Source organism: Microcaecilia unicolor, chromosome 7, assembly GCF_901765095.1.
Source record: "Microcaecilia unicolor chromosome 7, aMicUni1.1, whole genome shotgun sequence".
In the NCBI taxonomy this organism is placed as follows: Eukaryota; Metazoa; Chordata; class Amphibia; order Gymnophiona; family Siphonopidae; genus Microcaecilia; species Microcaecilia unicolor.
The window spans coordinates 179,942,848-179,965,382 of NC_044037.1; the positions used below are offsets into that span (position 1 = coordinate 179,942,848).

General features: G+C 44.6%; 1 protein-coding gene across 4 annotated transcripts in view; it reads left to right on the plus strand.

The window, feature by feature from the left end:
* Positions 1–22,535, plus strand: part of LOC115474664 (caspase-10-like) — a 161,970-nt gene that overhangs the window by 133,759 nt on the left and 5,676 nt on the right. For all 4 annotated transcript variants that reach the window (XM_030210256.1, XM_030210259.1, XM_030210257.1 and 1 more), the window contains 2 exons: positions 3,906–3,979; positions 17,502–17,610. In XM_030210256.1, coding sequence (XP_030066116.1) covers positions 3,906–3,979; positions 17,502–17,610 — 183 coding nt within the window. The remainder of the gene's footprint in view (positions 1–3,905; positions 3,980–17,501; positions 17,611–22,535) is intronic.

A 22,535-nucleotide genomic window follows, 5' to 3' on the forward strand; every position in this document is an offset into this window, starting at 1 on the left:
ATCCTGGAAGAAAGACTACACGCATGTTTTCCGGGCACACCGTTCACTCTTGCGGATAGGTTACATACTTCTCAGTACAGAACTGTTCTCTAGAGTGGTGTCTGCCTGTATAGGTACAGGAGAGCTGTTGGACCATAAAATGATATGGATAGATTTAGAGGGGGGTGCCTTTTTTCACAAAAACAGGGATGGCGCTTTCCCTCATAGGTGCTAAATTCCCCCAATTTTCAAAAATATCTGCAACAGCAATGGGTGGATTACTAGAACAATAGTGCAGCCCGCATTTCCAACCCTGCTCTTTTTTGGCCACGGGTAAAACAGTACTTAGAGGAGCTATCATAGCTTACATCAGCGCGAAGAAGAAATGATTAACCCAAGGGATTATTGATCTTGAGCATAAGCTGAAAGCAGCTCATACAACTTATATTGTCAGACCCTCCGCGGGTGCCTATGACACCCTCCAAGCAACCCGTATAGTATTGAGTGCCCATAGACATAAATACACGTTCAAATTATTAAAATACAGGCAACGCACCTTCTGGCAATTTGGTAATAAGGCCAGAAAGCTACTAGCTTGAGTGACCAGAGCCTGGGCAGGGCATAGGTTTATACCTTCTATTAGACAGGGTGGGGGCGTCACCACTAAATTGGAAGAAATAGCTGACATTTCAGAATGATCTATCAACAACCTTGGGGATCCCCTGAGCACAGAGATGTCAGAGGGGCATATTTACAGTGCTCTGGAAAGCCACAACTGTTCTCTCTGATCAGGGATAGGCTAAATCAATCTATAGCAGTGAGAGGTGCAGTCTGCCATCAAAGCCTTCAAGCTGGGTTCTGCACCGGATCCCGACGGATTTTCTGGGGATTTTTACAAAATGATGCAAGGTGAAATAGTAGTGCCATTGACTCAATATTATGAGGAGGCTGTGGAGGCCACCCATTTTCCACACCATGAAAATACATCGTTAATCACTTTATTACCTAAACCGACTTGCCCTCCAGAAGTTCCAGGTAGTTACCGTCCTACCTCCTTATTAAATGTAGATCTAAAAATATCCTTGCAGATCTTAGCTATGCAACTTAAGCAGTACTGCTGGATATAACTCATTCAGACAAAATGGGATTTGTAAAAGGTAGGCAATTGGTCTTGAACATCCGCAAACTACTTTCAACAATGACCTATTGTCAAAAGTCCGACATTCCTCTTTTGCTTACCAGCCTAGAAGCTGAGCAATCCTTTGACTGGGTGCGTTTTGATAGTCAAATTATATCGGCGTGAAGGAGTGGTTTACACAGGCAGTAGTGACCCTGTATACCGACACTAGAGCGGCTATTCTTATATATGGGGTCTGGACGGAAACCTTTCCCATCTACTATGGCACTCATCAGGGATGCCCTTTGTCACCCTTGCTCCTTATTATTACGCTGGAGCCCCTTCTCTGCATGATGAGGACAGATGGTTTGAGGGGAGTGACAGTCCAAGCGCACACCTATAAAGTGTGAGGACAGATGGTTTGAGGGGAGTGACAGTCCGAGGGCACACCTATAAGGTGTTAGCTTTCGCAGATGACTTACTATTATTGCTCACAGATCCTACCACCTCCCTCAAAGAGTTGCTAACACTTCTGCAGGAATATGGGAATTTGTCAGGATTTAAGCTTAACAAAATGAAATCTCAGGCCTTGCCATCTCAACCCCAGATCAGACTGTTTTGGCCTGGGGAATTTTCACTTTGTTGGGCGGAAGCGTGTATCAGATATTTGGGGGTATATATTCCAGCCGAACTTTCGGGGCTGAACGTGAGAAATATTCCACTGTTATTGTCCTCAGCACGGTGAACACTGGAGATGTGGCAAGCACTTCGTTTATCACTGTTAGGATACATAGCACTATGTAATATGGTAGTGATTCCCAGGTGGCTATACCCACTTCAGAAGCTCCCGATATATTTGAAGATGAATGATGAGTGAGTGTTGAACAGATTGTTGAGGGGGTACTTGTGGCAGGTGAAGTGAGCCCGTATATCACTACAGACACTACAAAAGCCTAGATTGCAAGGCGGGTTGGGAATGCTAAACTTGAGATATCTGAATGTTGCTTGCATAATGAGGCATGTAAAAGATCGGTACTGAGGTACAGAAAATTTCTCAGTATCTCATTTGGAGCTGGTATTGTTTTCAGATGAGCATTTTAGCTGGCAAATTCACACAATACCAGATCGTACTTCTAAGCATTTGCATTGAAATCCATTCATTCAATTGGCATGGGCTGCCTGGTACTGGATATGCAGGAGACACTGATTTTTGGCAGCAGTTACTCTATCTGGCCATTCAGCATAACCCAGACTTTCCTTCGGGAACGGATTTGTCTGTTTTTACCAGCTGGAGATCAAAATGAATACATTATCTGTCTCAACTGCTCTTGGACAATGAATCTCTTAAATCATTCAACAGTTTGTGGGCGGAGTATGGCCTACCACCAGCAGATCGTTTTGCGTATTTTTAGCTTTGCCACTATAAGGAGCCTCCGTTGGACAGATATCTGTGAAGATGTACAGGATACATTAAATGAGGCCTTCACTTTAAACTCTCAAAACAGAGTCCCCCTGGCATATCACCACAAATATTTGCAAGAATTGATGGAAGATTTTAATTATAATTCCTTGGCTGTTCACTGGATAGGAGATTTGAAGGTTCCCATTTTAGCTCAGCTACAACACACCCTGTCAACAGTTTATCACTGCACACCTTATGTAAAGTTTTGGGAGATGCAATACAAGTTTATTCTCCGAGCCTATATGTCTCCCTATCAAGCATAACGGGCGACATTGACAGTGTCAGCGAAGTGCCCCCAAATACAATTGCATCCCAGTGAGTCTTGGTCAAATGTTCTGGAGCTGTCCGATGGTGCAAGCATTTTGGGCCGAAATACTGAAGGCAATTATGGTGCAGTGGAAACGACCAGTGCGTTTGGCCCCGACACTTTTGTTTGAGAATTATAATCTTACGGCTCCAACTACTCCCAGCATGGTGGCCTTTTTTTGGCGTGCTGTCCTGGTGGCCAAATGTGTAATTTTACAATGTTGGTGGGTGTCCACTCCCTCACAGTACTCTAGTTGGCATCCACAGATGGATGATCTTGTTGCTTTCAATGGGGGGACTAGACATAGCTTCGACTCTAAAGGGAAAGCTTCCCAATGCCTCTGGGAACGGTTTTGAACTACACTACAGCCAGCAGCCTGTTGCCAAATTTTGAATTGAGCTTACACTCCAAGCTCTGATGTCCTACCTTTGCATCACTTAACCAGATAGTTGTGGGGGAGGGGGGAGGGAGAATAAGGGGAAAATGTTTGCATACTGTACTTAATCTGGTTTATGCTGTGGTTGTAGTCATTTGCTCCTTGTTTATTAACACAGATGTTTAGTCAATAAAAAAGATTTATACACCCCCCCCGCCCCCCCAAAAACGACATAGGAACATAGAAACAGACACAATTTAATACTGATTATCAGCACATAACCTGGTCCTCTCTGGTCAGTTCCTAAGAACAGAAAAAGCTGATCAAAGCCTCAAAGGCCTGAGTGAATGTTTCAGCCACCAAATTCACTGTAAAGGTTTTGGCATCTTCTGTGCTTACAGTACCAGCCTCATCCTGTTGCCCCCCTTTCTCGGATTTTGCAGGATGTCATTGCTGCTGCCTTAATTGGTGGGTTGCTGCTGGTTCCCAGTATTGCTAGGCCACAAATATAAGATGAAGTAGATATTGAAAAAGAAAACTCTTATATTTTGACTAATATGGTATCATTAATGAATGTGAAAACATTGGAGTGATTACCATACCATGGCATAGGTCCAGAAAGAAATGTATCCTTCACTGCTGGAAATCTTTTATTATTTTACAGGTGACAAAGCTAAAAATGTCACGTCTCAAATTCCACATCTGTCCCTGGATGATGTTCCACAAGAAGCCAGTCTGGTAGGTACAGAGAGGTTAATTGAGAGATTTTCACCTGAGTAGAGCCTCTGGAATGACAAAATCATTTATTTGACTAGGGCTTTATGCCAAACTGATCTAAGGAAAAAGGATATGATGATATTCATGGCTTAGCTCCTGCTCCATTCGTGTTCCTTTTATGATTTCCTTCTTCAAAGAAAGGGCTTCTTGCTGAAAGTCAGTTAATGTGTAATTTTCCTTCAGTGTCGAAGGTGAAATATAAACAGGTTCATAATACTCTTATCAGTCAGCTAGAATATGGAATTTCTTACCAAGTGGGGTTAGACTAGAAATGAATTATCTGAAATTTAGGAAGAAGGTGAAAGCACTTTTATGTACATGTTATTTGAATAGTAAACAACAAGTTAAGCTTTTTTCTTTAATTTCCCAGTTTAAATCAACTGGTTGTTTTTGATGATGTCTGCAGTGAGCCTGATAGGTAATTGTGGAGTATAAGCGTAATGTAATTAATCAGGCCCTTAATGAAGCCTTTGATTACAGCTAACTGGATTAATGTCTCCAGCTTGGTGGCACCCAAGTACCTTCTAGGAAGGAAAACAGCCTTGCTAGTTTTGCTAGTCCTTTAGGTTATTACAAACATAGGCGCCAAGTTTTCAAAATGACTGAGAGTGCTAAACCCAACAGAAATTACCCTTCCCTAGACACAGTCAACGAGCTTGTTCAAAGTCTGCTCCTATGATTACAAAGCTTTTTGGTAAGGCATGAAGGACAGGAGGGCCTGAATACTGGATTATGGGTGAGAACTTGATTATCTACCCAGAATGGTAGAAATCCAAAGAGAAAGATAGCAAAAGCCGACACAGGGAGTGTCATACTATAAGTATGCAGATAGCTGTGCTCCGTTTCTCCGGTCTACACTCCTATATTACTAAAGTGACAGTAGCAATTTTGAGCACTATAAATAATGGATAATGCTGGGGCTCAGCATGGGCTTTCTGCCTAATTCTGTGGATAGGCTGAAGTGTTCAACTGCTGTCCGTATAGCGCTGAAAATAGTCAAGACAGCAAAAATGCTGTCCTAGTATAAACTGCATAGTTATCTGGATAGCAGAGGAATATCACATTGTCTGTATAGCTAGCGTAGATCACTGCCAAATATGTATACTCAGCGCCACCAGCATTTAAACAAAATGCTGACTATGGAGTTTGAATATTGATCCAAGTAGTATCATGGGGGTAATTTTATAACGGGAAACTTGTGTCAAAGCTGAAAAATGGTGCCTATTTCAAGTATAACTTCCGTTCAATTAAAATTTGTAATCACAATTGGTTGATTAAACATTTTTTAACCATAGTTAATCACATTTTTAATCACAGTCCTGAAGACCTCTCCCAAGAGTATCTGCCGTCCTCCCGATGCCCCCTCCTCCAAAACCGAGCCTCCCACCCCCACAGCCTATCTTAAGGATGCCCTAGTGGCCTAGTGTAGGGTGAGGAGGAGCGATACCCAGTTGCTGCTGCCTCTGCAAAATGGCAGCTGTCGTGTTTTGGATGGGGGCTAAGTTACTGACTTGCTGAGATTTGGAGGGCAGTTCTGTAACCTAGGCACCCACATTTACATGTGTATTATGCACATAAATGTTTAGAATACTAGCACTTATGCGCTAAATGCACACATAGACTGTGTAGGTGCTAGCAGGGTGCTTGATCACCGTTCTGCAAAACCTGCTTAATTTGCATGCGTTTGCAAAGGTGGGGGGGGGTGTACATAGGGAAGGAGCATGAGCAGGATTTAGGTGTGGCTCTCAACTAATGTAGGTAACTCATAGACTACTGTTAGTTATACACATCCCTGCTGCATTCAGGCCCTTATGATCAAAAGCAAACTCCGGCGCTAGAGGCTGTTAACGCCATACTAGCGCCGGAGTTTGCTGCCGACCCATGATCAGAGCCCTCGAGCGCCTGAAACAACGCACTCGAGGGCTCTTAGCACAAGTAGCATGCAAATGCATGCTAATCAGTGCTTAACGCATTCATCCCCAATGATCAGCGTCCAGCACGCCAAAGATTGGGTCGCTGGTTGCGGCAAAATCAACGCCAGGTCCGAGCTGGCGTTAGACTTTGCAGATCATTGGGGAGGAATGGTGAGCCCTGTCCAGCATGCAGTTGCATGCTGGCAGGCCCCCGTTCCCCCCCCCCCCCCCCCAAGGCAAACGCGAACAGGGGGCTGGAGGTCCGGTGGACCTCCGGTCCCTCCCTCCCCCATGTTCAGGGAGTGCTGGAGATCCGGTGGGTCTCCAGCCCCCCCAAACCCCAAGAAATTGTGAAGTGGCCGCCTCCTGCCAAATGCTCTCCCACCCAGCGACGGGGGGGTGGGGGCTGGAGGTCCGGTAGACCTCCAGCCCACCCCAACTCCTCCCCCCCAGCTTTCTCCTTTCAATCCCTGGTGGTCCGTGGTGACAACCCCCCTCCCGGCCCCCCTACCTTTCTTTGAAGGAGGGACGCAGCCTCCTCTTCCAGTCGACGCCGCCGCAAAATTGCGGCGCCCAGCCCCACCCATTGCATCCTGGGATGCACTGGACGGGGCTACAGACCATGTAAGGGAATCCGCTGGGGGGGGGGAGGAGTTGGGGTGGGCTGGAGGTCCACCGGACCTCCAGCCCCTACCCCCCCGTCACTGGGTGGGAGAGCGTTTGGCCGGAGGCGGCCACTTCACAATTTCTGGGGGTTTGGGGGGGCTGAAGTCCCACCGGATCTCCAGCCCTCCCTGAACATGGAGTGGGTGGGATCTCCAGCCCCCCCCCCCCCCCCCCGTCGCTGGGTGGGAGAGGGTTTGGCCACCGCCGGCCACGTCGTTTTCTGGGGGTTTGGGGGGGGGGCTGGAGACCCACCGGACCTCCAGCCCCCGTTGTTCGGGCCTCGGGGCAGGCTGTTTGATAGGTTTGGGCTTTTGACAGCCCAGACCTGTCAAACAAGTACGGGAGGATTCGGCACAATTCGCCCGCACTTCTACATGATAATCAAAGATAATTGCGCTGCTTAGATGTGCATGCATTATCTTTGATCATCTATGCAGTAAAGCCCTGCGCTGTTCCAGCGCTATTTTTAGAGCGCTGTTCGGAACAGCGCGGGGCTTTGGATCATGAGGGCCTTAGGTGCCTTACTTACATAAGGTCTGTAGGGCTGACACAATTACATTACCGCAGGTAGAGGCAGGCAATGAGGGAATGTACAAATAATAGCAAACTATGAACATGTAGCACTCTGGGAATTTAGATCAGGTATAACAAACATCCCTTCCAGCTAGAGACCCAAGCTCTCACAGCCCAAAATATACACCTAAATAATAGGATACAAGGCTCAGATATTATAAAAATATAAAAGCTAATTTATTACATTTTGGTAGCAGTAGAAACAGTATAAATCAGAGATAATACACTTAATGCTAAATTACCCAAAATGGTGGTAAAGCAATGGATATTTATGTACCTGTCAAGGAAAAGTGAAGATAACACACACTTTATACCCTAGTTCTGAACTGATTAGGACCCCTAACTCCCCAGGCACTATAGAAAAGACAGCTACAACCTGACTGATGATGAATGGCTCTCCTTCTCTCAAGGACACTGGAGGTAGAGGCGGTCAGGGAACTGGTATATCTTTCAGAAGGATACTGGAGCTGTAGTAGGAATGGTCAGACATCAGGCAGTCAGGTGTTCTCACTCTTCAGCCAGGCCAGCAGACAGGACCAGATGGAAGGACTGGATTTAATGAGCTTCAGACGTCTTCATGACATGGCTGTCTCATATCTGGGTTGTTATCTGATTCACTGACAGCAGCTTTCACGGTAACTGCTTCAGACTTCCCATGTCTGAGCTAACACTTGTAACTTGTGCATTGCGCTGCTTTCAGATGCTATTCTTATGTTTCTGTATGCATGATTTATTGAGGAACATTATTTTTGGCTGTGTTATTTAAGAGTTCTAATTGACCCGTGATGCAGGCATACACACGCTGAAACATGTCCCGTGTCAGGTCTGTTTATTAAAGGACTCTTGATTGTTCCACTCTTGGAGGTGTGCTGCTTTTTTGCTGCAATAAGTAACCCCTAGTTTTTTAACCTGGAAGATGGGCTGGGGCTGTAGGTGCTAGTGCTGGGTAGGTCCCGATTGAAATTAAGCCTGTTCTGGGCCAGTGGAGTAATGCTTGTCTCTCATTGGGACCAGGAAAGGGTCTGGTTAGATTCCAGGGGCTGCAGGGCTCCTAAACATGACCTGCCACGATGTTGTGTCTGCCGCGAGTGAGAAGCATTGCGAGCAAGTAACCAGCCTGTCTGAGGCCTGGCTTTCCGGAGCTCTAGTTGTATATTCCTCCCTTTACTAGGCCTGTAATATGGCCCTGCTAGCCCTCAGTTTTCGTAGCCTTACTGTTAGTATATTTTTAGTTTCTTCCTGCAGCTGCATGTAAGCTACAGTGCTTTCTCAGTAAATGGAAAGTACATGTTACATGTCAAGGTGACACTTCGGAGGAACTGAGGCTATGCGGCCTATATATGGCAGATACAATTGGATATAACCTTGGTGGTGATGAGAGACTGATAAGGAATTAGCCAATTGCCACAAAGTGTGCATGTGAACACAAGTAAGAGAGGATGATACAATGGAGGAAATTGCCAATTTTGTATATTACTATATTGTGTGATGGAAGGAAACTGGAAGTTAGTTTAGGAGAAATCACATGATTTAGGAGAAACGAAACTTCCAACAGTATATATGTGATGGCTAAGAAAAGTTTTGCTGAGCAGTTTTGTTATTCACTCTGTGCGTCTGGCTACTGGGTGACAACCTGCTCCAGAGACAACAATTATTTTATATTGGCTTAGTGAGATACCAATAAAGATTTTTACTGGTTGCGCCTATATCTAAGTCTGATTGTCTCTCTTATTCCAGCCTCTAGGGCTGAAGTATTTTCCCCTCCCCAGGGGCTAGGGACGGGATTACACATTTTGGTGCTGCGCACAGGGACTTGATTGCCCCAAAACATGAACCCTGGGCTATTCCTGCAGCTGGTCTGTTGAGACTTATCGATAGCTCAGAGAAGGGATCCTCCGGAGCTGACCAATTGAGAAGTGGTATTGAATCCTGCCTGTTAGGCTGAGCCTGTGCTTTTTTGTGAGGAAGGCCACAGGGTGTGATAAAGTCCACAGGCATAAAGCGGTGAGAAGTGCTGACGTCGAAGGTACACTTGAAAGTGTGCGTGTAAATAAGTTTGAAGCCAGCTGTTGTAAGTATTGCTGTTTTTTTATTTAGATTTTGATGGGGGAAGTTAATTTTTAATTCTCAACTAATTTAATTGAGAGTAAAAAATGGATAGTGTATTCAAAATTGTGTGCACCAGTAATTCTTTATTGGAGAAAGAATTGTAAATGATTTGTGGAAGTGGGAACATGAAAAAAAAGTCAGTATCTGTAGTTTGCGTATGTACTGTTCTTCCCTTAATGGTTCAGGATATTAAATTGTACAATGTAAAATTCCATAAATTGCTAAAGTCTAAGGAGGGATCTTTCCTGCCCGTTATCTTGTAGTTTTTTTGAGAGCCTTGGATATTTGTGAGAGGGCTAACAGCTTGTCACAGCATTTATTATTGTTTGAACTTTGGAATAAAGTGAGAAACAGTGCTGGAGAGTTTATTGTACAGAGAGGAAGACTATTTGTCCAGGTTTCTTTTGACGTCACTTAGTAGGGGAACGAGGGATATTTTTTTTAGTTGCCAACAGTCTGTGTTGTTTGATAAAAGAGAGCTGTTTTGTGTACTAAAACATTTATTTTTTGGCAGTTGATCTGGGGATAGAAAAGTCATCTTTTTGAACATTCTTTTCCTTGCTTCCCGGCAGAGGTTGTCTGGATTGAAAGCAGCGACCATTTTTTCCCCCTCTTGCTATCCTTTCATAAGCATGCATGGGTGTGCGTGAAGTCCACTTTGTGCTTTCTTTCAGGGGGATATCAGCTGTCTGTATATTTAGCCACACTCTTTTGTTAATCGCCCTGTTTTAAGTTAAGTGACAGAAACTTTACTTTGTTTCAGAGCACAAACTTTTAGCGTTATAAGAGATTCCTGAACTTTATTGTACAGAGACTTTTTCTTTGAAATAAACTGTTTTCCTGTATTGCCTTTTGCTATCGTCTTTGAGCTGTGCAAATTCGTTTTGCCCATCAGTTATATCCTCCTTTGAACTTCGTCTGGGACAGTGCCCTTTTTCTCATTATGATTTTTTTCTCACTTAAGTCTTATGGGATTATTCGGCTGTCCCTATTATGGCTGATTTAATTGGATTTTATATTTAAACTAGTAAAACATGCCCGTTTCTGACAGAAATGAAACCGGCGCTAGCAAGGTTGGCCCCTTCCCTCCCCCTCCTCCTCCTCTCTCATCCAAGTTCCAGGCTCCGCTCACTCTCCTCTGAGTTCAAGGCTCTGCTCCCTCTCCTCTGAGTTCCAGGCTCCGCTCTCTCTCCTCCCTGTCCTCTGAGTTCCAGGCTCCGCTCCCTCTCCTCCCTCTCCTCTGAGTTCCAGGACCCCCTCCCTCCCTCTCCTCCCCTCCCCTCTGAGTTTCAGACCCCCGCGCCTCCCTCCCTCTCCCCTTCAAGTGCAAGCACGACCTGTCCTCCCCCTTCCTAAGTGCTGGCTGTAATTTAAAACTTGTTACCTCGTGGTCCGGCGGCAGCAGTCAAATCGAGCAGGCACAGCGCTTCAACATGCCTTCCCTTCTGTCTCAGCTCTGCCTCTGGTCCCGCCCTTCTGGAAACAGGAAATGAGGACGGGACCAGAGGCAGAGCTGAGACAGAAAGGAAGGCACGTTGAAGCGCCGTGCCTGCTCGCCTTCACTGCAGTCGCCGGACTCCGAGGTAAGAATTTTAAAATTCTGGCTGGCACTTAGGAAGGCGAGGGGCAGGCGAAGGACAGGTCATTCTTGCACTCGGAGGGGAGAGAGGGATGGAGATGCGGGGGTCTTGAACACAGAGGAGGGGGGCATGGAACTCGGAGGGGGAGGGGGGTCCTGCAACTCGAAGGGGAGGGGGTCCTGGAACTCGGAGGGGGGTGGTGGGGGCATGGAACTCGGAGGGGAGGGGTGAGGAGAGGGGGCCTGGAACTCGGAGGGAGGACAGGGGGGAGGGAGGGGGGCGATTCTCTCACCTCCAACGTTCTGTGGCTGGCTGGTGCTGACTTCCCTTCCTGCTCACTGATCCAGCCTCTGATGTCATTGCGAGGGCGGACCAATGGGAAGTGTGTTACGAACCCAGGCATCCAGACATAGAACATTGGAGGTGCAAATTATTATACAGGATTACACCAAATTTGTTTTTCTTTTACAGCATGTGGAATATCATTTCTTCCAACTGCTTCATGTTTTAGGGCCCAATTCACGACAGCAGAGGAGGAATGTGATTTATATTTAACATACACTACAATCTTTAATTTTCAAATTTGTTCATAAGACTTGCAGACATTTGTGCATGTGCGATTGCGCACTCAGAGCTCTGGTAGGCTTCAGCTGAAGCAGGGACTTCGATTTTTGGTGGGCTGCCACTAAACATCATGGGCAGCCTCCAGTAGTGAGGAGGGTCCATCCAGACAAGATTTGGTGATGGTAGCAGCTGAAGAGCATCTGGGAGGCCCTCTGGGCTTCCTGGGTAGTTATGTTAATTTTGAAAGATGAATTTTGGAGCCCTTGGGCTCAGGCCCTGGGAGTTAATTTTAAAATCTTATAAAAGCAATTAAAATCTTATTTTCGGTAGCTGAGGGGTCTGGAGGTTCTCATAAGATGGGCTGGGGTGGTGTGGTTCTTTAAATCACAATTTTAAACACATAAATATTTTTTTTCAAGTGTGGACTAGTTTTGAAGCTTCCAATGATTTGTTTTGGGTTGGCATCACTTGGGGATGTGTTTAGGATGGTGTTTATTTAGTCTTATGTATGTTGTTAGGTTTTTGGTGATTTTTATGGAAAGTTTCAGTGAAAATGTGCAAACATGGTTAAAAGGGTGTTAAAATCAGGGAGAAAAATATGGTGTGTGTGGTTTGAGATGATTGAGGTTTCAAGTTATTTTGGGTGATTTTGACAATTTTTGTGGTAATTTTCAAAATGGAGATTGCTTAGATTAGTTAAATTCCATGGCTAGGGAAAACAAATCCCTGTAAATTCTAATCCTGAGACTTGATAGGCTGGTGGAGGTCAGCTGGTGTAAACAGTGTTGCCATTTCTCTTAGCAACAGTTTGGCTAGCTGCTGAGAAAAGAGCTGAAGACACCGAGGTGTGTGGATGCGTGAGTGAATGCCAGCAAGGGAAACTGAATTTAAGATTTTAAAGTGTGAGACTTTTTGACTGAAAAAAGTTTGAAAAGTAATGTAACAAAAGGTGAATTACAAAATTTAAAGTAATTTTTGGCTGACAGATGTGCAAAAGACTGCTTGTGCTTAAAGCCGACTGCTTGTTGAGGCTGCAGATTTGACTAATCCTGGGAAAGTGAGAGTAAATCACCTAAAATTGATTTGATTTAAGAACAGGGTCTTAAAGGCCTGTTACTATTGAAGCACCTTTGGAGGCCTGATTGAGACTGAAATTTCCTGAAAGCCAGATATGCTGTTGTAATGAGTGAGACCTGAAAGCTGTTAAGAGTGTGATTGCTACAAGGAACCTGGAAGAGGAGAACCCTTCCTTAGGATAGGGACAGTAACTAAAGATTAGGTAAATTAAATAGGGAAATTTATCATTTGGTTTGCTAGTTAGAAAAGGCCCAGAAATTACCCATTCCCACTTAGGGCTGTTCCAAAAATCAGATAGGAAGACAAATTTCTTTGATTTTAATTAAAGCATAGCCTAGTGGTACATCACAAGTTGGAAGGAAAGAAGCAGAGTTCCAATGTTTCAAGCAAGGTGAAGAAACAAAGAAACAAGAGAGACCAAAGCACAGATAAGTCCGCATTGACACCTAGGAAAGAAAACACATAAATTTAGAGAAATAAAGAATTCTGGGTACCTGAAAAACAGACACAGTTACTACTTAAAGGGAATAGAGTAAAGAGTAGCTGTAAAGAAAGGAAAGCGAAAAAAACTTTTGGTGATAACAGCTCAGCCTCGTTATAACATGATCCATTACAATGTGAATCTGTTACAAGGCTGAAGCCATCTCCACCCACTCGGAGCCGAGCATGCTGTCTCATGTTAATCATACTTCCTTGGGTTAACGAAATGTCTGAAACCTCAAGCAAATGGAAGAAGCCTAGTTTGGAAGAAAAAATAGCTGCACTCAATAGAGTCAAATCTGGAATTCAGCAAACCCAAGTGGCTAGAGATGTAGCAGTGAACGTGTCAACAGTTTGTGGATAGAAAAAGGAGGCAGAGGAGAAACTTTGTGATGCAGCTAAGTCTATAGAAACTAAGATAGCCAGTTGGATAATACTGTGTTTAAGTGGTTTGTCCAAGAAAGATCTGAAGGCACTCCTCTGTCTGGACCCCATCTGCAAACGCAAGCCAAAAAATTTCACAAAGGACTTCACGGAAATGAGTCATCATTTACGGTAAGTAGTAGATGTCTAAATACTTAGGCAGCATGGGATAACCAAAACCACTATTTCTGGAGAGATACATTCAGCTAACGATGAGGCTGCATGCTCGTATCCCGCCCAGCTTCAGAAAATAAATCGAGATGGGGGCTATATCACAGAACAGGTGTTTAATTGTCATGAGACTGCACTGTGTTATAAAATGTTAAGGAATACCACTCTGGCTCGTAAGAATGACGATCAGCGAAAGGACTGCTTCAAGAAAATGAAGGACAGAGTGGCCATTCTCATGTGTTAGCCAAACAGGAAATCACAAACTGAAGCCACTTTGTGTAGGCAAGTTTGTCACCACGATACTTCCACCATGTGAATGTGACCCTCTATGCCTTTTTTTCTACGAGTTTAGCAAAAATGTATGGATGACTTCCAGCATTTTTTTGAAAACTGGTTTCATCAGCAATTCATACCCAAGGTACATAAACATATGCTGCAACAAGGGTTTGATGCCAAAGCTCTGTTAGCTGCCCGTCTATCTGCAGATCACCTAGTAAGCAGAGATGGCAAAATACAAGTCAACTACTTGCCCAAAAACACAGCCGCAGCTATATCAATGTTCAAGATGAATTTTCAAAAGATACAGCAAATAATCATGAGTGAGGATACAGTCACTACATTTTTAAAAAAGCTAAACCTAAAATGATTTTTACATTGGTGGTGAAGCCTGAGATGCAGTCACAAACATTTGCATTTCTAAATGTTGAAGAAACCTAACTGGTGCAAGAATAGTCCTGGATAACTCGCACGCAGCCAGTGACGGTGATGAAGAGAATAACTTTGAAGGCTTTACATAGGAAGATGTCACCACCGCCTAACAGTTCTTTGAAAGATACACTTCTGAAGGTCTCACAGAAAATGACATAGCCAATGCAGAAAGAGTGCTGGAAACATTCACTGATAGGGAAAGTGGGGCCACTATAGAATTGTGGATTGATGTGGATAACAGCTGTCCTACATATGAGCACATGACCAATTCGGAAATAATTGAAAACATTACTGGCGAAAATCATGATTTGGGTGCAACTGAAGACAGGATGAGGAACCTGAGCTGCCGTCTAAGATTACCGAGGTGCTTGCAGGTTTGCAAAGGGACCTAAATTTCTTGCACCAGAAAAGGTAGATTCCCTTTCAGTTTTACAATTAAAGCGCTTGATTGAAGTCATTTAAAAGAAGCAAAGAGAAACATCAATAAAAGATTGAAACATGATTTATATACAGTAGTATTCTATAGTATTGCAATTATTACATGCATGCAAAATTGATAGCAGGTACTGTATAAGTTGAATGCAGAAAAATGGGTTGAAATTTCTAATGCAATCCGCTTATATTACGATGTGATTCTTTGGACCCCAAGCATTGCGTTATAACGGGGTTGAGATGTACTTATCCGATTGCCTTCTTTAAAGTTGCTTGACATTCCTGCTAATAACTGATGTGTTTGGGAATCAATTAGTGAAAGAAACTTCAGGGTTAAATGAAAGTGGTTCAGTAGAATTTGTGCTACTTTATGCTAATGTAAGCAAAAGGAACAAACTGTTCAAGTTTAAAAATATAGGGGTCTGTTTATGAAGCAGCACTAGCAGCTGTCCATGTGCTAGTGCTGACACGGTCTATTCAAAGTGAATGGGCTGTGTCTGTACTAGCGCATGGACAGCCGCTAGTGTGCTTAGTAAACCGGAGCGATAGTTAATTCTGCTGTTGAATGCATCTTTAAAAACAATTTTACAGCTCTAAAAAATTGGAACTTTCAGTAAAGTTTATTCACCATATTGTAACATCTGGTTAGTTACTGGTCTCAAAATCTATTTAGTTAACTAGCCGTTGAGCCCGTGAAAACGGGCTACTTTTGGAATGGGGGGGTTTCCGAGCTCCCCCCCCCCCCGGAGTCGCCGCCCCTCCACCCGGCCCGAGCAGCACTGTAAACTTACATCAGCACGCAGCAGCAGGCACATCAGCAAAGCTGCCGTCGGGGCGGGCTTCCTTCTCTGCCTATGTCCCGCCCTCGTGTGACGTAACGTCGGCGAGGGCGGGACAAAGGCAGAGAAGGAAGCCCGCCCCGACGGCAGCTTTGCTGATGTGCCTGCTGCTGCGTGGTGTTGTAAGTTCACAGTGCTCGGGCCAGATGGAGGGGCGGCGGCGACTTCGGGGGAGGGGGAGCGGTTCCGACGTCTGCAGCATTCCAGTAGAGACTTCCCTCTCTGTCCCGCCCCATCATCACGTATTGAAGTGGGGGCGGGGCAGAGAGGGAAGTCTCTACTGCGCATTTGCGAGTGAGTACGGTCACTCGCCGTTTATATGTTTGATATTTCCTTCCCATCATTTTGAATGGTGGTAATGTGGATAATATAATTCTCTCTTGCTCAGGAGTGTGCATTTGGGTTTGAGGTACTTGGTCACTGGCAATAGTAGAGCTCTTTCCACTGCCTTGAGACCCCAATGCTTACACTGTTTTCCACACCCTCGGGTGATGCCTTTGCATATCGCCAATTGGCTCACAATATTGGTTTGCTGGATGCTGCAGGCCTTGCTCTTTGTTTTTTGTTGGAATCTTAAGAGAGTTGTTAATGGAATACTGCTCAACCCTCCTTCGTTCTCTTACTTCCACAAAGCTTTATGGGGTTTGGCTTGCTCAAGGGATTTCACTGATATTCTGGATGGATGGAGTAGAGAACTGGGTTGCCTTTTGGGTGCTTCCAGTATGAATAAACTAATAAAACAAATCCCACTGGTGGTTCACAGTGTGGAGCTCAGAGTGTTAGTTTAAAGTTCTTCATGGCATATTTTTCCAAAGTTCAGGCTCCCAAGACCGGCTGCGTATTTCCTCAATATGTCTCAAATGTATCCTTGTTAAGAATAACCTCAAGCGTGCCTTGTGGCATTGTAATTTTACTCAGCAATTTTGGTAGTCTATCCTTCAGTATATGGAGGGACTGCTTGGTTTTCCTGTTAAGCCACATCCCTTGTTGTTTGGGAGTGGTAGGCCCATGGAGCAAGTAACACTTCTTCTGAAGGCCACTGCAGTGGGGTTAAAATGCATTTTTCAAACTTGAACACAAGCTCTTTTGCCTTCTTTTTAAGCCTGGAGGAACAAATTTCATTCTTAGTTAGAGCTTCAGAGGGCAAGGTTGTCTTCTAGGTGCTGGAAACAGTTTCTGGAAATCTGGGACGATTATATTCACTCTTTGTTTCTGAGAGTACATAGCTTGGTGCTGAACACCTTGGGGGAGGGGAGTCAGGATCCCTGTAATGTATCTTTCTGTTCTCATGCTCACATTCCCATTCTAGGGTGGTTAGGTGGAGGTGAGATGGGACTTCAGGATAGGAAAGGGTAAAGTTTAGTGGATGCTTCCTGTAGTAGTCCCATGGGGCTATAAGAGTCCATGCTCTGTGTCGCTGGAACTATATTCCTTATAATTGGGGGGGGGGGGGCAGGAGAGGTTTGTGGGTTTGAAAGGTGGGGGGTTGGAAGGGGAAGAGAGGGGATTTTGGGGTCTAGATTTGTACAGTTATACCCCTGGGGTTCTTGTATTTGATTTTTGTTCTTGTAAACTTAATAAAAAAAATATTTGAACCTTAAATGTCCTAGCAGATGTTTAAAATAAAATGCTGATTGTGACATCTGACTGTTGACTTGATTGTTTTTGACATATGAGGAAAAAGCAGGCGCAAATCTCCATAAGTAATTATTTCAAGGGTAGTTACCAAAGCAAAACTATCAGCCCGGTTTTGCTTTGATTACTGGTGCGACCTGTGGGTAAAAAATATGGGGGAGTTTACACCAATGTGAGCAGTTTTTAGTATTGCCCTCACCTTGTACATATGAGAGAGAATTGCATTTAAATTTTTTTTTTTTACTCCAACTGATGGTCTTAAATTCAGCTGTATATGATAATTCTGGTATGTTTTTGTTTCCCCTCTCCACAGGGCTCATCGTTCTATAAAATGAATCGCCAAAGCCGAGGTCGTTGTCTCGTTATCAATAATATTCAGTTCATGAAGCACAGAGACAGGCAAGGCAGTGAGAAAGATGCTGGTAGGTTATTTCAGTGGAAAATTTTAGGTACAGTAGGCTCTTTGACTCTGTTTTTGCTTTCTTGGGTGGAGGAGTAGCCTAATGGTTAGTGCACTGGACTGAGAACCCGGGGAACTGGGTTCAGTTCCCACTGGGCAAGTCACTTAATCCTCCATTCCAAACTAAGATTTTAAGCCCACCAAGGACAGAGAAATTATCTGCATATATTTAGTGTAAACCGCTTTAGGTTGTACCACAGAAAGGCAGTGTATCAAATCCATGTCCCTTGTTAAAGAGATCCCAAAACATACTTATTACTTATCAGAGTTGACGGAGGCTGCTATTTTCTAACCATGGGGTCCTTTTTCTAAGCTGCGGTAAGCACTAACGCATGCTTACAGCAGGTTAAAAAGCATTTTATTTTTTAGTGCTAGGGGCGTGTCTGGGAGGCATAGAGAATTATTATTATTATTTACTGCATTTGTATCCCACATTTTCCCACCATATGGCAGGTTCAATATGGCTTACATATTGCTAAAAAAGCAGTTACAAAATTTAGATTTGTAGAAGTCTAGTACATAATACGGAAGTACAATAAACGCTTAGGTTGATATAGTAGCATATTGTGAGAGAGGTTAATATTATTGTTTTCCATTTCTGAATTTTTCGTGATGTATGTATCTTAATGGCCCTGATTGGGGAGGGGGGAGAGTTGACAGTTGCTCAGAACACATAGCTCTAGAAGGCATGTTCTGTGCTAGTCAGCGTAGCTACATAGCTGTGCACTAACCAATTAACGCGTGAGCCCTTACAGCCTACAAAATAGGTGGCAGCAAGGGCTCACAAGCTAATGGGGAAATTAGTGCATGGTCATTTGGTCGTTTGTTTGAGCTGGGTGTTTTCGTTATTCAGCGATAATCGAAACTGAGGGGCCAGGATTTGTAGTACACTGGTCCCCCTCACATGCCAGGACACCAACCGGGCACCCAAGGGGGCACTTTTAAAAATAGGAAAAAAACATTAAATTACCTCCCAGGTGCATAGCTCCTTTACCTTGAGTGCTGAGACCCCCAAATCCCCCCCCAAACCCACTCCCCACAACTCAATACCATTACCATAGCACTTAATGGTGAAGGGGGGGCACCTACATGTGGGTACAGTGGGTTTTGGGGGGATTAGAGGGCTCCCATTTACCACCACAAGTGGTACAGGTAGGGGGGGATGGGCCTGGGTCCGATTGCCTGAAGTGCACTGCATTACCCACTAAAACTGCTCCAGGGACAGGACTTGTTGCTGCTGTATAACCTTGGCACAGCAGTTCACACCGTAAGACTAATCTCGCTGAAAATGTCCTTTATTTCAATAACCGCGTTTACTCACAGTTAACTGCGGATCAGAGGTTGTGCCCCACTGGCAACGAGTCTCCCTGGTACTAAGATTAGCAGTAGGTCAGAGCTGGCAGAATGGTGTACAATGCCCTCTTTCAGCAACATTCAAGGTAAGAACTAAGTTCTGTAACGTGGCTAACATACGAAAGGGATCTAAAATGGACTTACAAAAATGGCCACTACCTCGTGGACTACCGGAAACAAAACAGGGCACACTCTGACCCAGTAAGCAGAGGGAAAAGCACCATGGGAGAAGAGCCTACCAACTACCAACATCGTGAGACTGTAACACAAGCTAGTGAAATCACGGAGCCCAATACCCTACACCCACCACAATGCAATGCTGATGTGACCCTGCAGTGCACCCCAGAGCCACATATGACCCACGGAAAGGCTGTGAGAGGATTGAACACATTCTGCTATCATGGAGATGGGTACGGAATTTGAGGGTGGCATAGAGGCTGGGAAATAAGGCTTTTGCAAGTGGGGTTTTTTTTGGTGGGAGGGGTTAGTGACCACTGGGGGAGTCAGGGGAGGTGATTCCCGTTTCCCTCCGGTGGTCATCTGGTCATTTAGGGCACTTTTTAGGGACCTGTTTGTGAGAAAAAAAGGTCCAAAAAAAGTGTCCTAAATTCTCGCTAAAATCGCCTTTCTTTTTTCCATTATCGGCCGAGCGCGCCCATCTCTGCTCGGCCGATAACCGTGCCCCAGTCCCGCCTTCACCACGCCTCCGACACGCCCCTGTCAACTTTATTCGTTCCCGCGACGGAGTGCAGTTGAAGACGACCAAAATTGGCTTTCGATTATACCGATTTGGCCGCCCACGGGAAACGGACGCCCATCTCCCAAACATGGGCGTTTTTCTCCTTTCGAAAATAAGCAGGATAGTGTATCTGGATTTCAAAGCATTTGACAGTACCTCCTGAGGAAATTAAAAAATTAGGGATAGAAGGCAATATCCTATTGTTGATTAAGAACTCGTTAAAAGATGGCTGAGGGGAACTGTAATGGAGGTCTATAAAATAATGAGTATAGTGGAATGGGTAGACATGAATCTTTTCTTTACTCTTTCCAAAAGTACAATGACTAGAGGGCATCTAATGACATTAAGTATTACATTTAGAACAATGAAGTGAAATTTTTCTTCCCTTACCCCTTAGTTCTATAAAAGTCATCAAAGATTGCATGCTGCCCAATTGGTGTGTAATTTAATTGAATAACAAGCTAATTAGCACCAATTATTGGCTTAAGCAAATATTAGCACTAATTAGATTTAATTGGCATTTACATGTGATCTGAGAAAGGGGGCACAGAAATGGGTGGTTCATGGGTGTAACGGGGATATTCCTAAAATTAGTGTGAGTTGTTATAGAATTAAGGGGATAAACGCCTAATGCAAGTGCGTACATTTACACAATGTTTCAGTTGGTGCAAATGGCCATGCCTAAAGTTAGGTGCGATTCCCGGACATAAGTGTTATTCTATAAACCACACCTAACTTTAAGCATGGCTTATAGAATAACACTATTTTGGCGCCATATATAGAATCTAGCCCTTAACATGTTATTAAGTTCTGGAATTTGTTGCCAGTTAGCATAGGAAGGTTTTTTAAAAGGTTTGGACAAGTTCCTAGTAGAAAAGTCCATAAATAATTATTAAGGTAGACGTGGGGAAAATTCTCTTCTTCCTTGAATTATGGAATCTTCTACTCTTTTGGATTCTTATGAGGTACTTGTGACCTGGATTGGCTACTGATGGAAGCCAATATTGGGCTTGATGGACTTTCTTTCTGCCTCATTATGGCAGTGCTTATGTACCTGTGTTCTAGACACTATGTTTTCAACAATTAAGACCTTCCAGTGACTGCCTCCTGCTCATTGTCTTGTTGCCATAGCATGTGGTTTTTCTTATGTAATGCTAATCTGACCTTCTGATAACCTCTGTGGGAATTCCCATTCCACAACCTCTAGGTATAAAAGCTGCTTTTTTGCCACACTTCACTGAGGGCTAGATGCACTAAACTCCAGGGAAGAGCCCTTCCCTTACCCATCCCTAATCGAATCGGTAAGGAAATCGCATGCAAATGAGCTGCTCGCTGTTAGCTCATTTGCACACGATTTCCTTCCTTCCAGTCGGCCAGCTGAGCATGCACAGAGCAGCCAATCGTTATGCTGGCTGCTCTGTATACCAAAGACGTCCTTCACAAAAAAAAAGGACGTCCCTGACGAGCAGTGGACGTTTTCCTTTAGCTTTTGTGATGGGCGTCCTTCTGTGACGTGTTTTTCTTACGTGCCTGAAATGACCGCAGCCGTGGAGGTTCTCTCAACATTTTCTCGTCCCCTCCAAGGTTGTTTTCAGCATGCGCCCCCCCCCCCCCCAGGATCGGGACATGCAAGGACGTCCAAAACAAAACTATTTGGATGTCCCTCCCTCCAGATCTCTCTCAGCCAATCACAGCGTGTTTAGCTGTCACCAGTATCCGCTAAACGTGCTGTGATGGGCTGAGAGAGACCTGGAGGGAGGGACGTCCAAATAGTTTTGATTTGGAGGTCCTTGCAGGTCCTGGGTGTGGGGGGGGGGGGGGGGGAACGCAAGCTGAAAACAACCTCGGCAGGGACGAGGAGAATGTTGAGAGAACCTCCATGGTTGTGGTCATTTCAAGCACGTAAGAAAAACACGTCCCAGAAGGACGCTGGTCAGGGACAATTTGGTAGAGTGGGTGGTACAGGGGTTCTGGGGAGGCTTTAAATGCTTTTGCCTGTGATTTTGTAGGGAGCTCCCTACTGTGACTGCAGAAAACTGCCTGGGGGGAAGGGGTCAGAGCTGTTCTGCAACAAGGAAATCAGCACATGAAAAGAAAACCAGACAGCAGTTTAGTGCTGAAACAAAACTTAAAAATTTTTTTTTTGTGAAGGACATCCAAGTGTTAGGCACTCGGAAAAAAAAGGACGTCCCTGACGAGCACTTTTTTTCAGCTTTTGTGATGGGCGTCCTCTGCATGAGTCCTGCTCAGCAGCCCCAATGAGAGTTGCAGACCTCCCGTTAGGTTTTCCACGGTGCATGGAGTCGGAAAACGGCTGTGCATCTGCTAATTAGCTCATTATAATAACCTGTAGACCATTTGCATTCCGTTTTCTTTAGCTGCTACCGTGACAGGAAAATGGCTCGGGGAACCCGTTTGTGCATGTCCCAGTTTACTACTTGCACGCTAAACTGGCTAGAACCTGTTTAAAACCCACGTTGCTGGCTCATTAAGTTTAGTGCATCTAGCCCTCAGTCTAATGAAGAGGTCTATGTGGTTTTGAATTCTGATCTATTACCCCTGTTAAAAGGTAGCACAAACTACTAAGACTCTGGAGGGGCAGATGCACTAACCCCATGTAAAGAGCTCTTCCCTTACCGATTCCATAGTGAATCGGTAAGGAACGGCAATGCATCAAGGAAAGGGAATGCAAATGAGCTGCTCGTTGCAGCTCACTTGCATTCTCTAATCCCTCGTAAAACAGTCGGAGAATCAGCCGGTAGAGCATGCGCAGAGCAGCCAAGCGTTATGCTGGC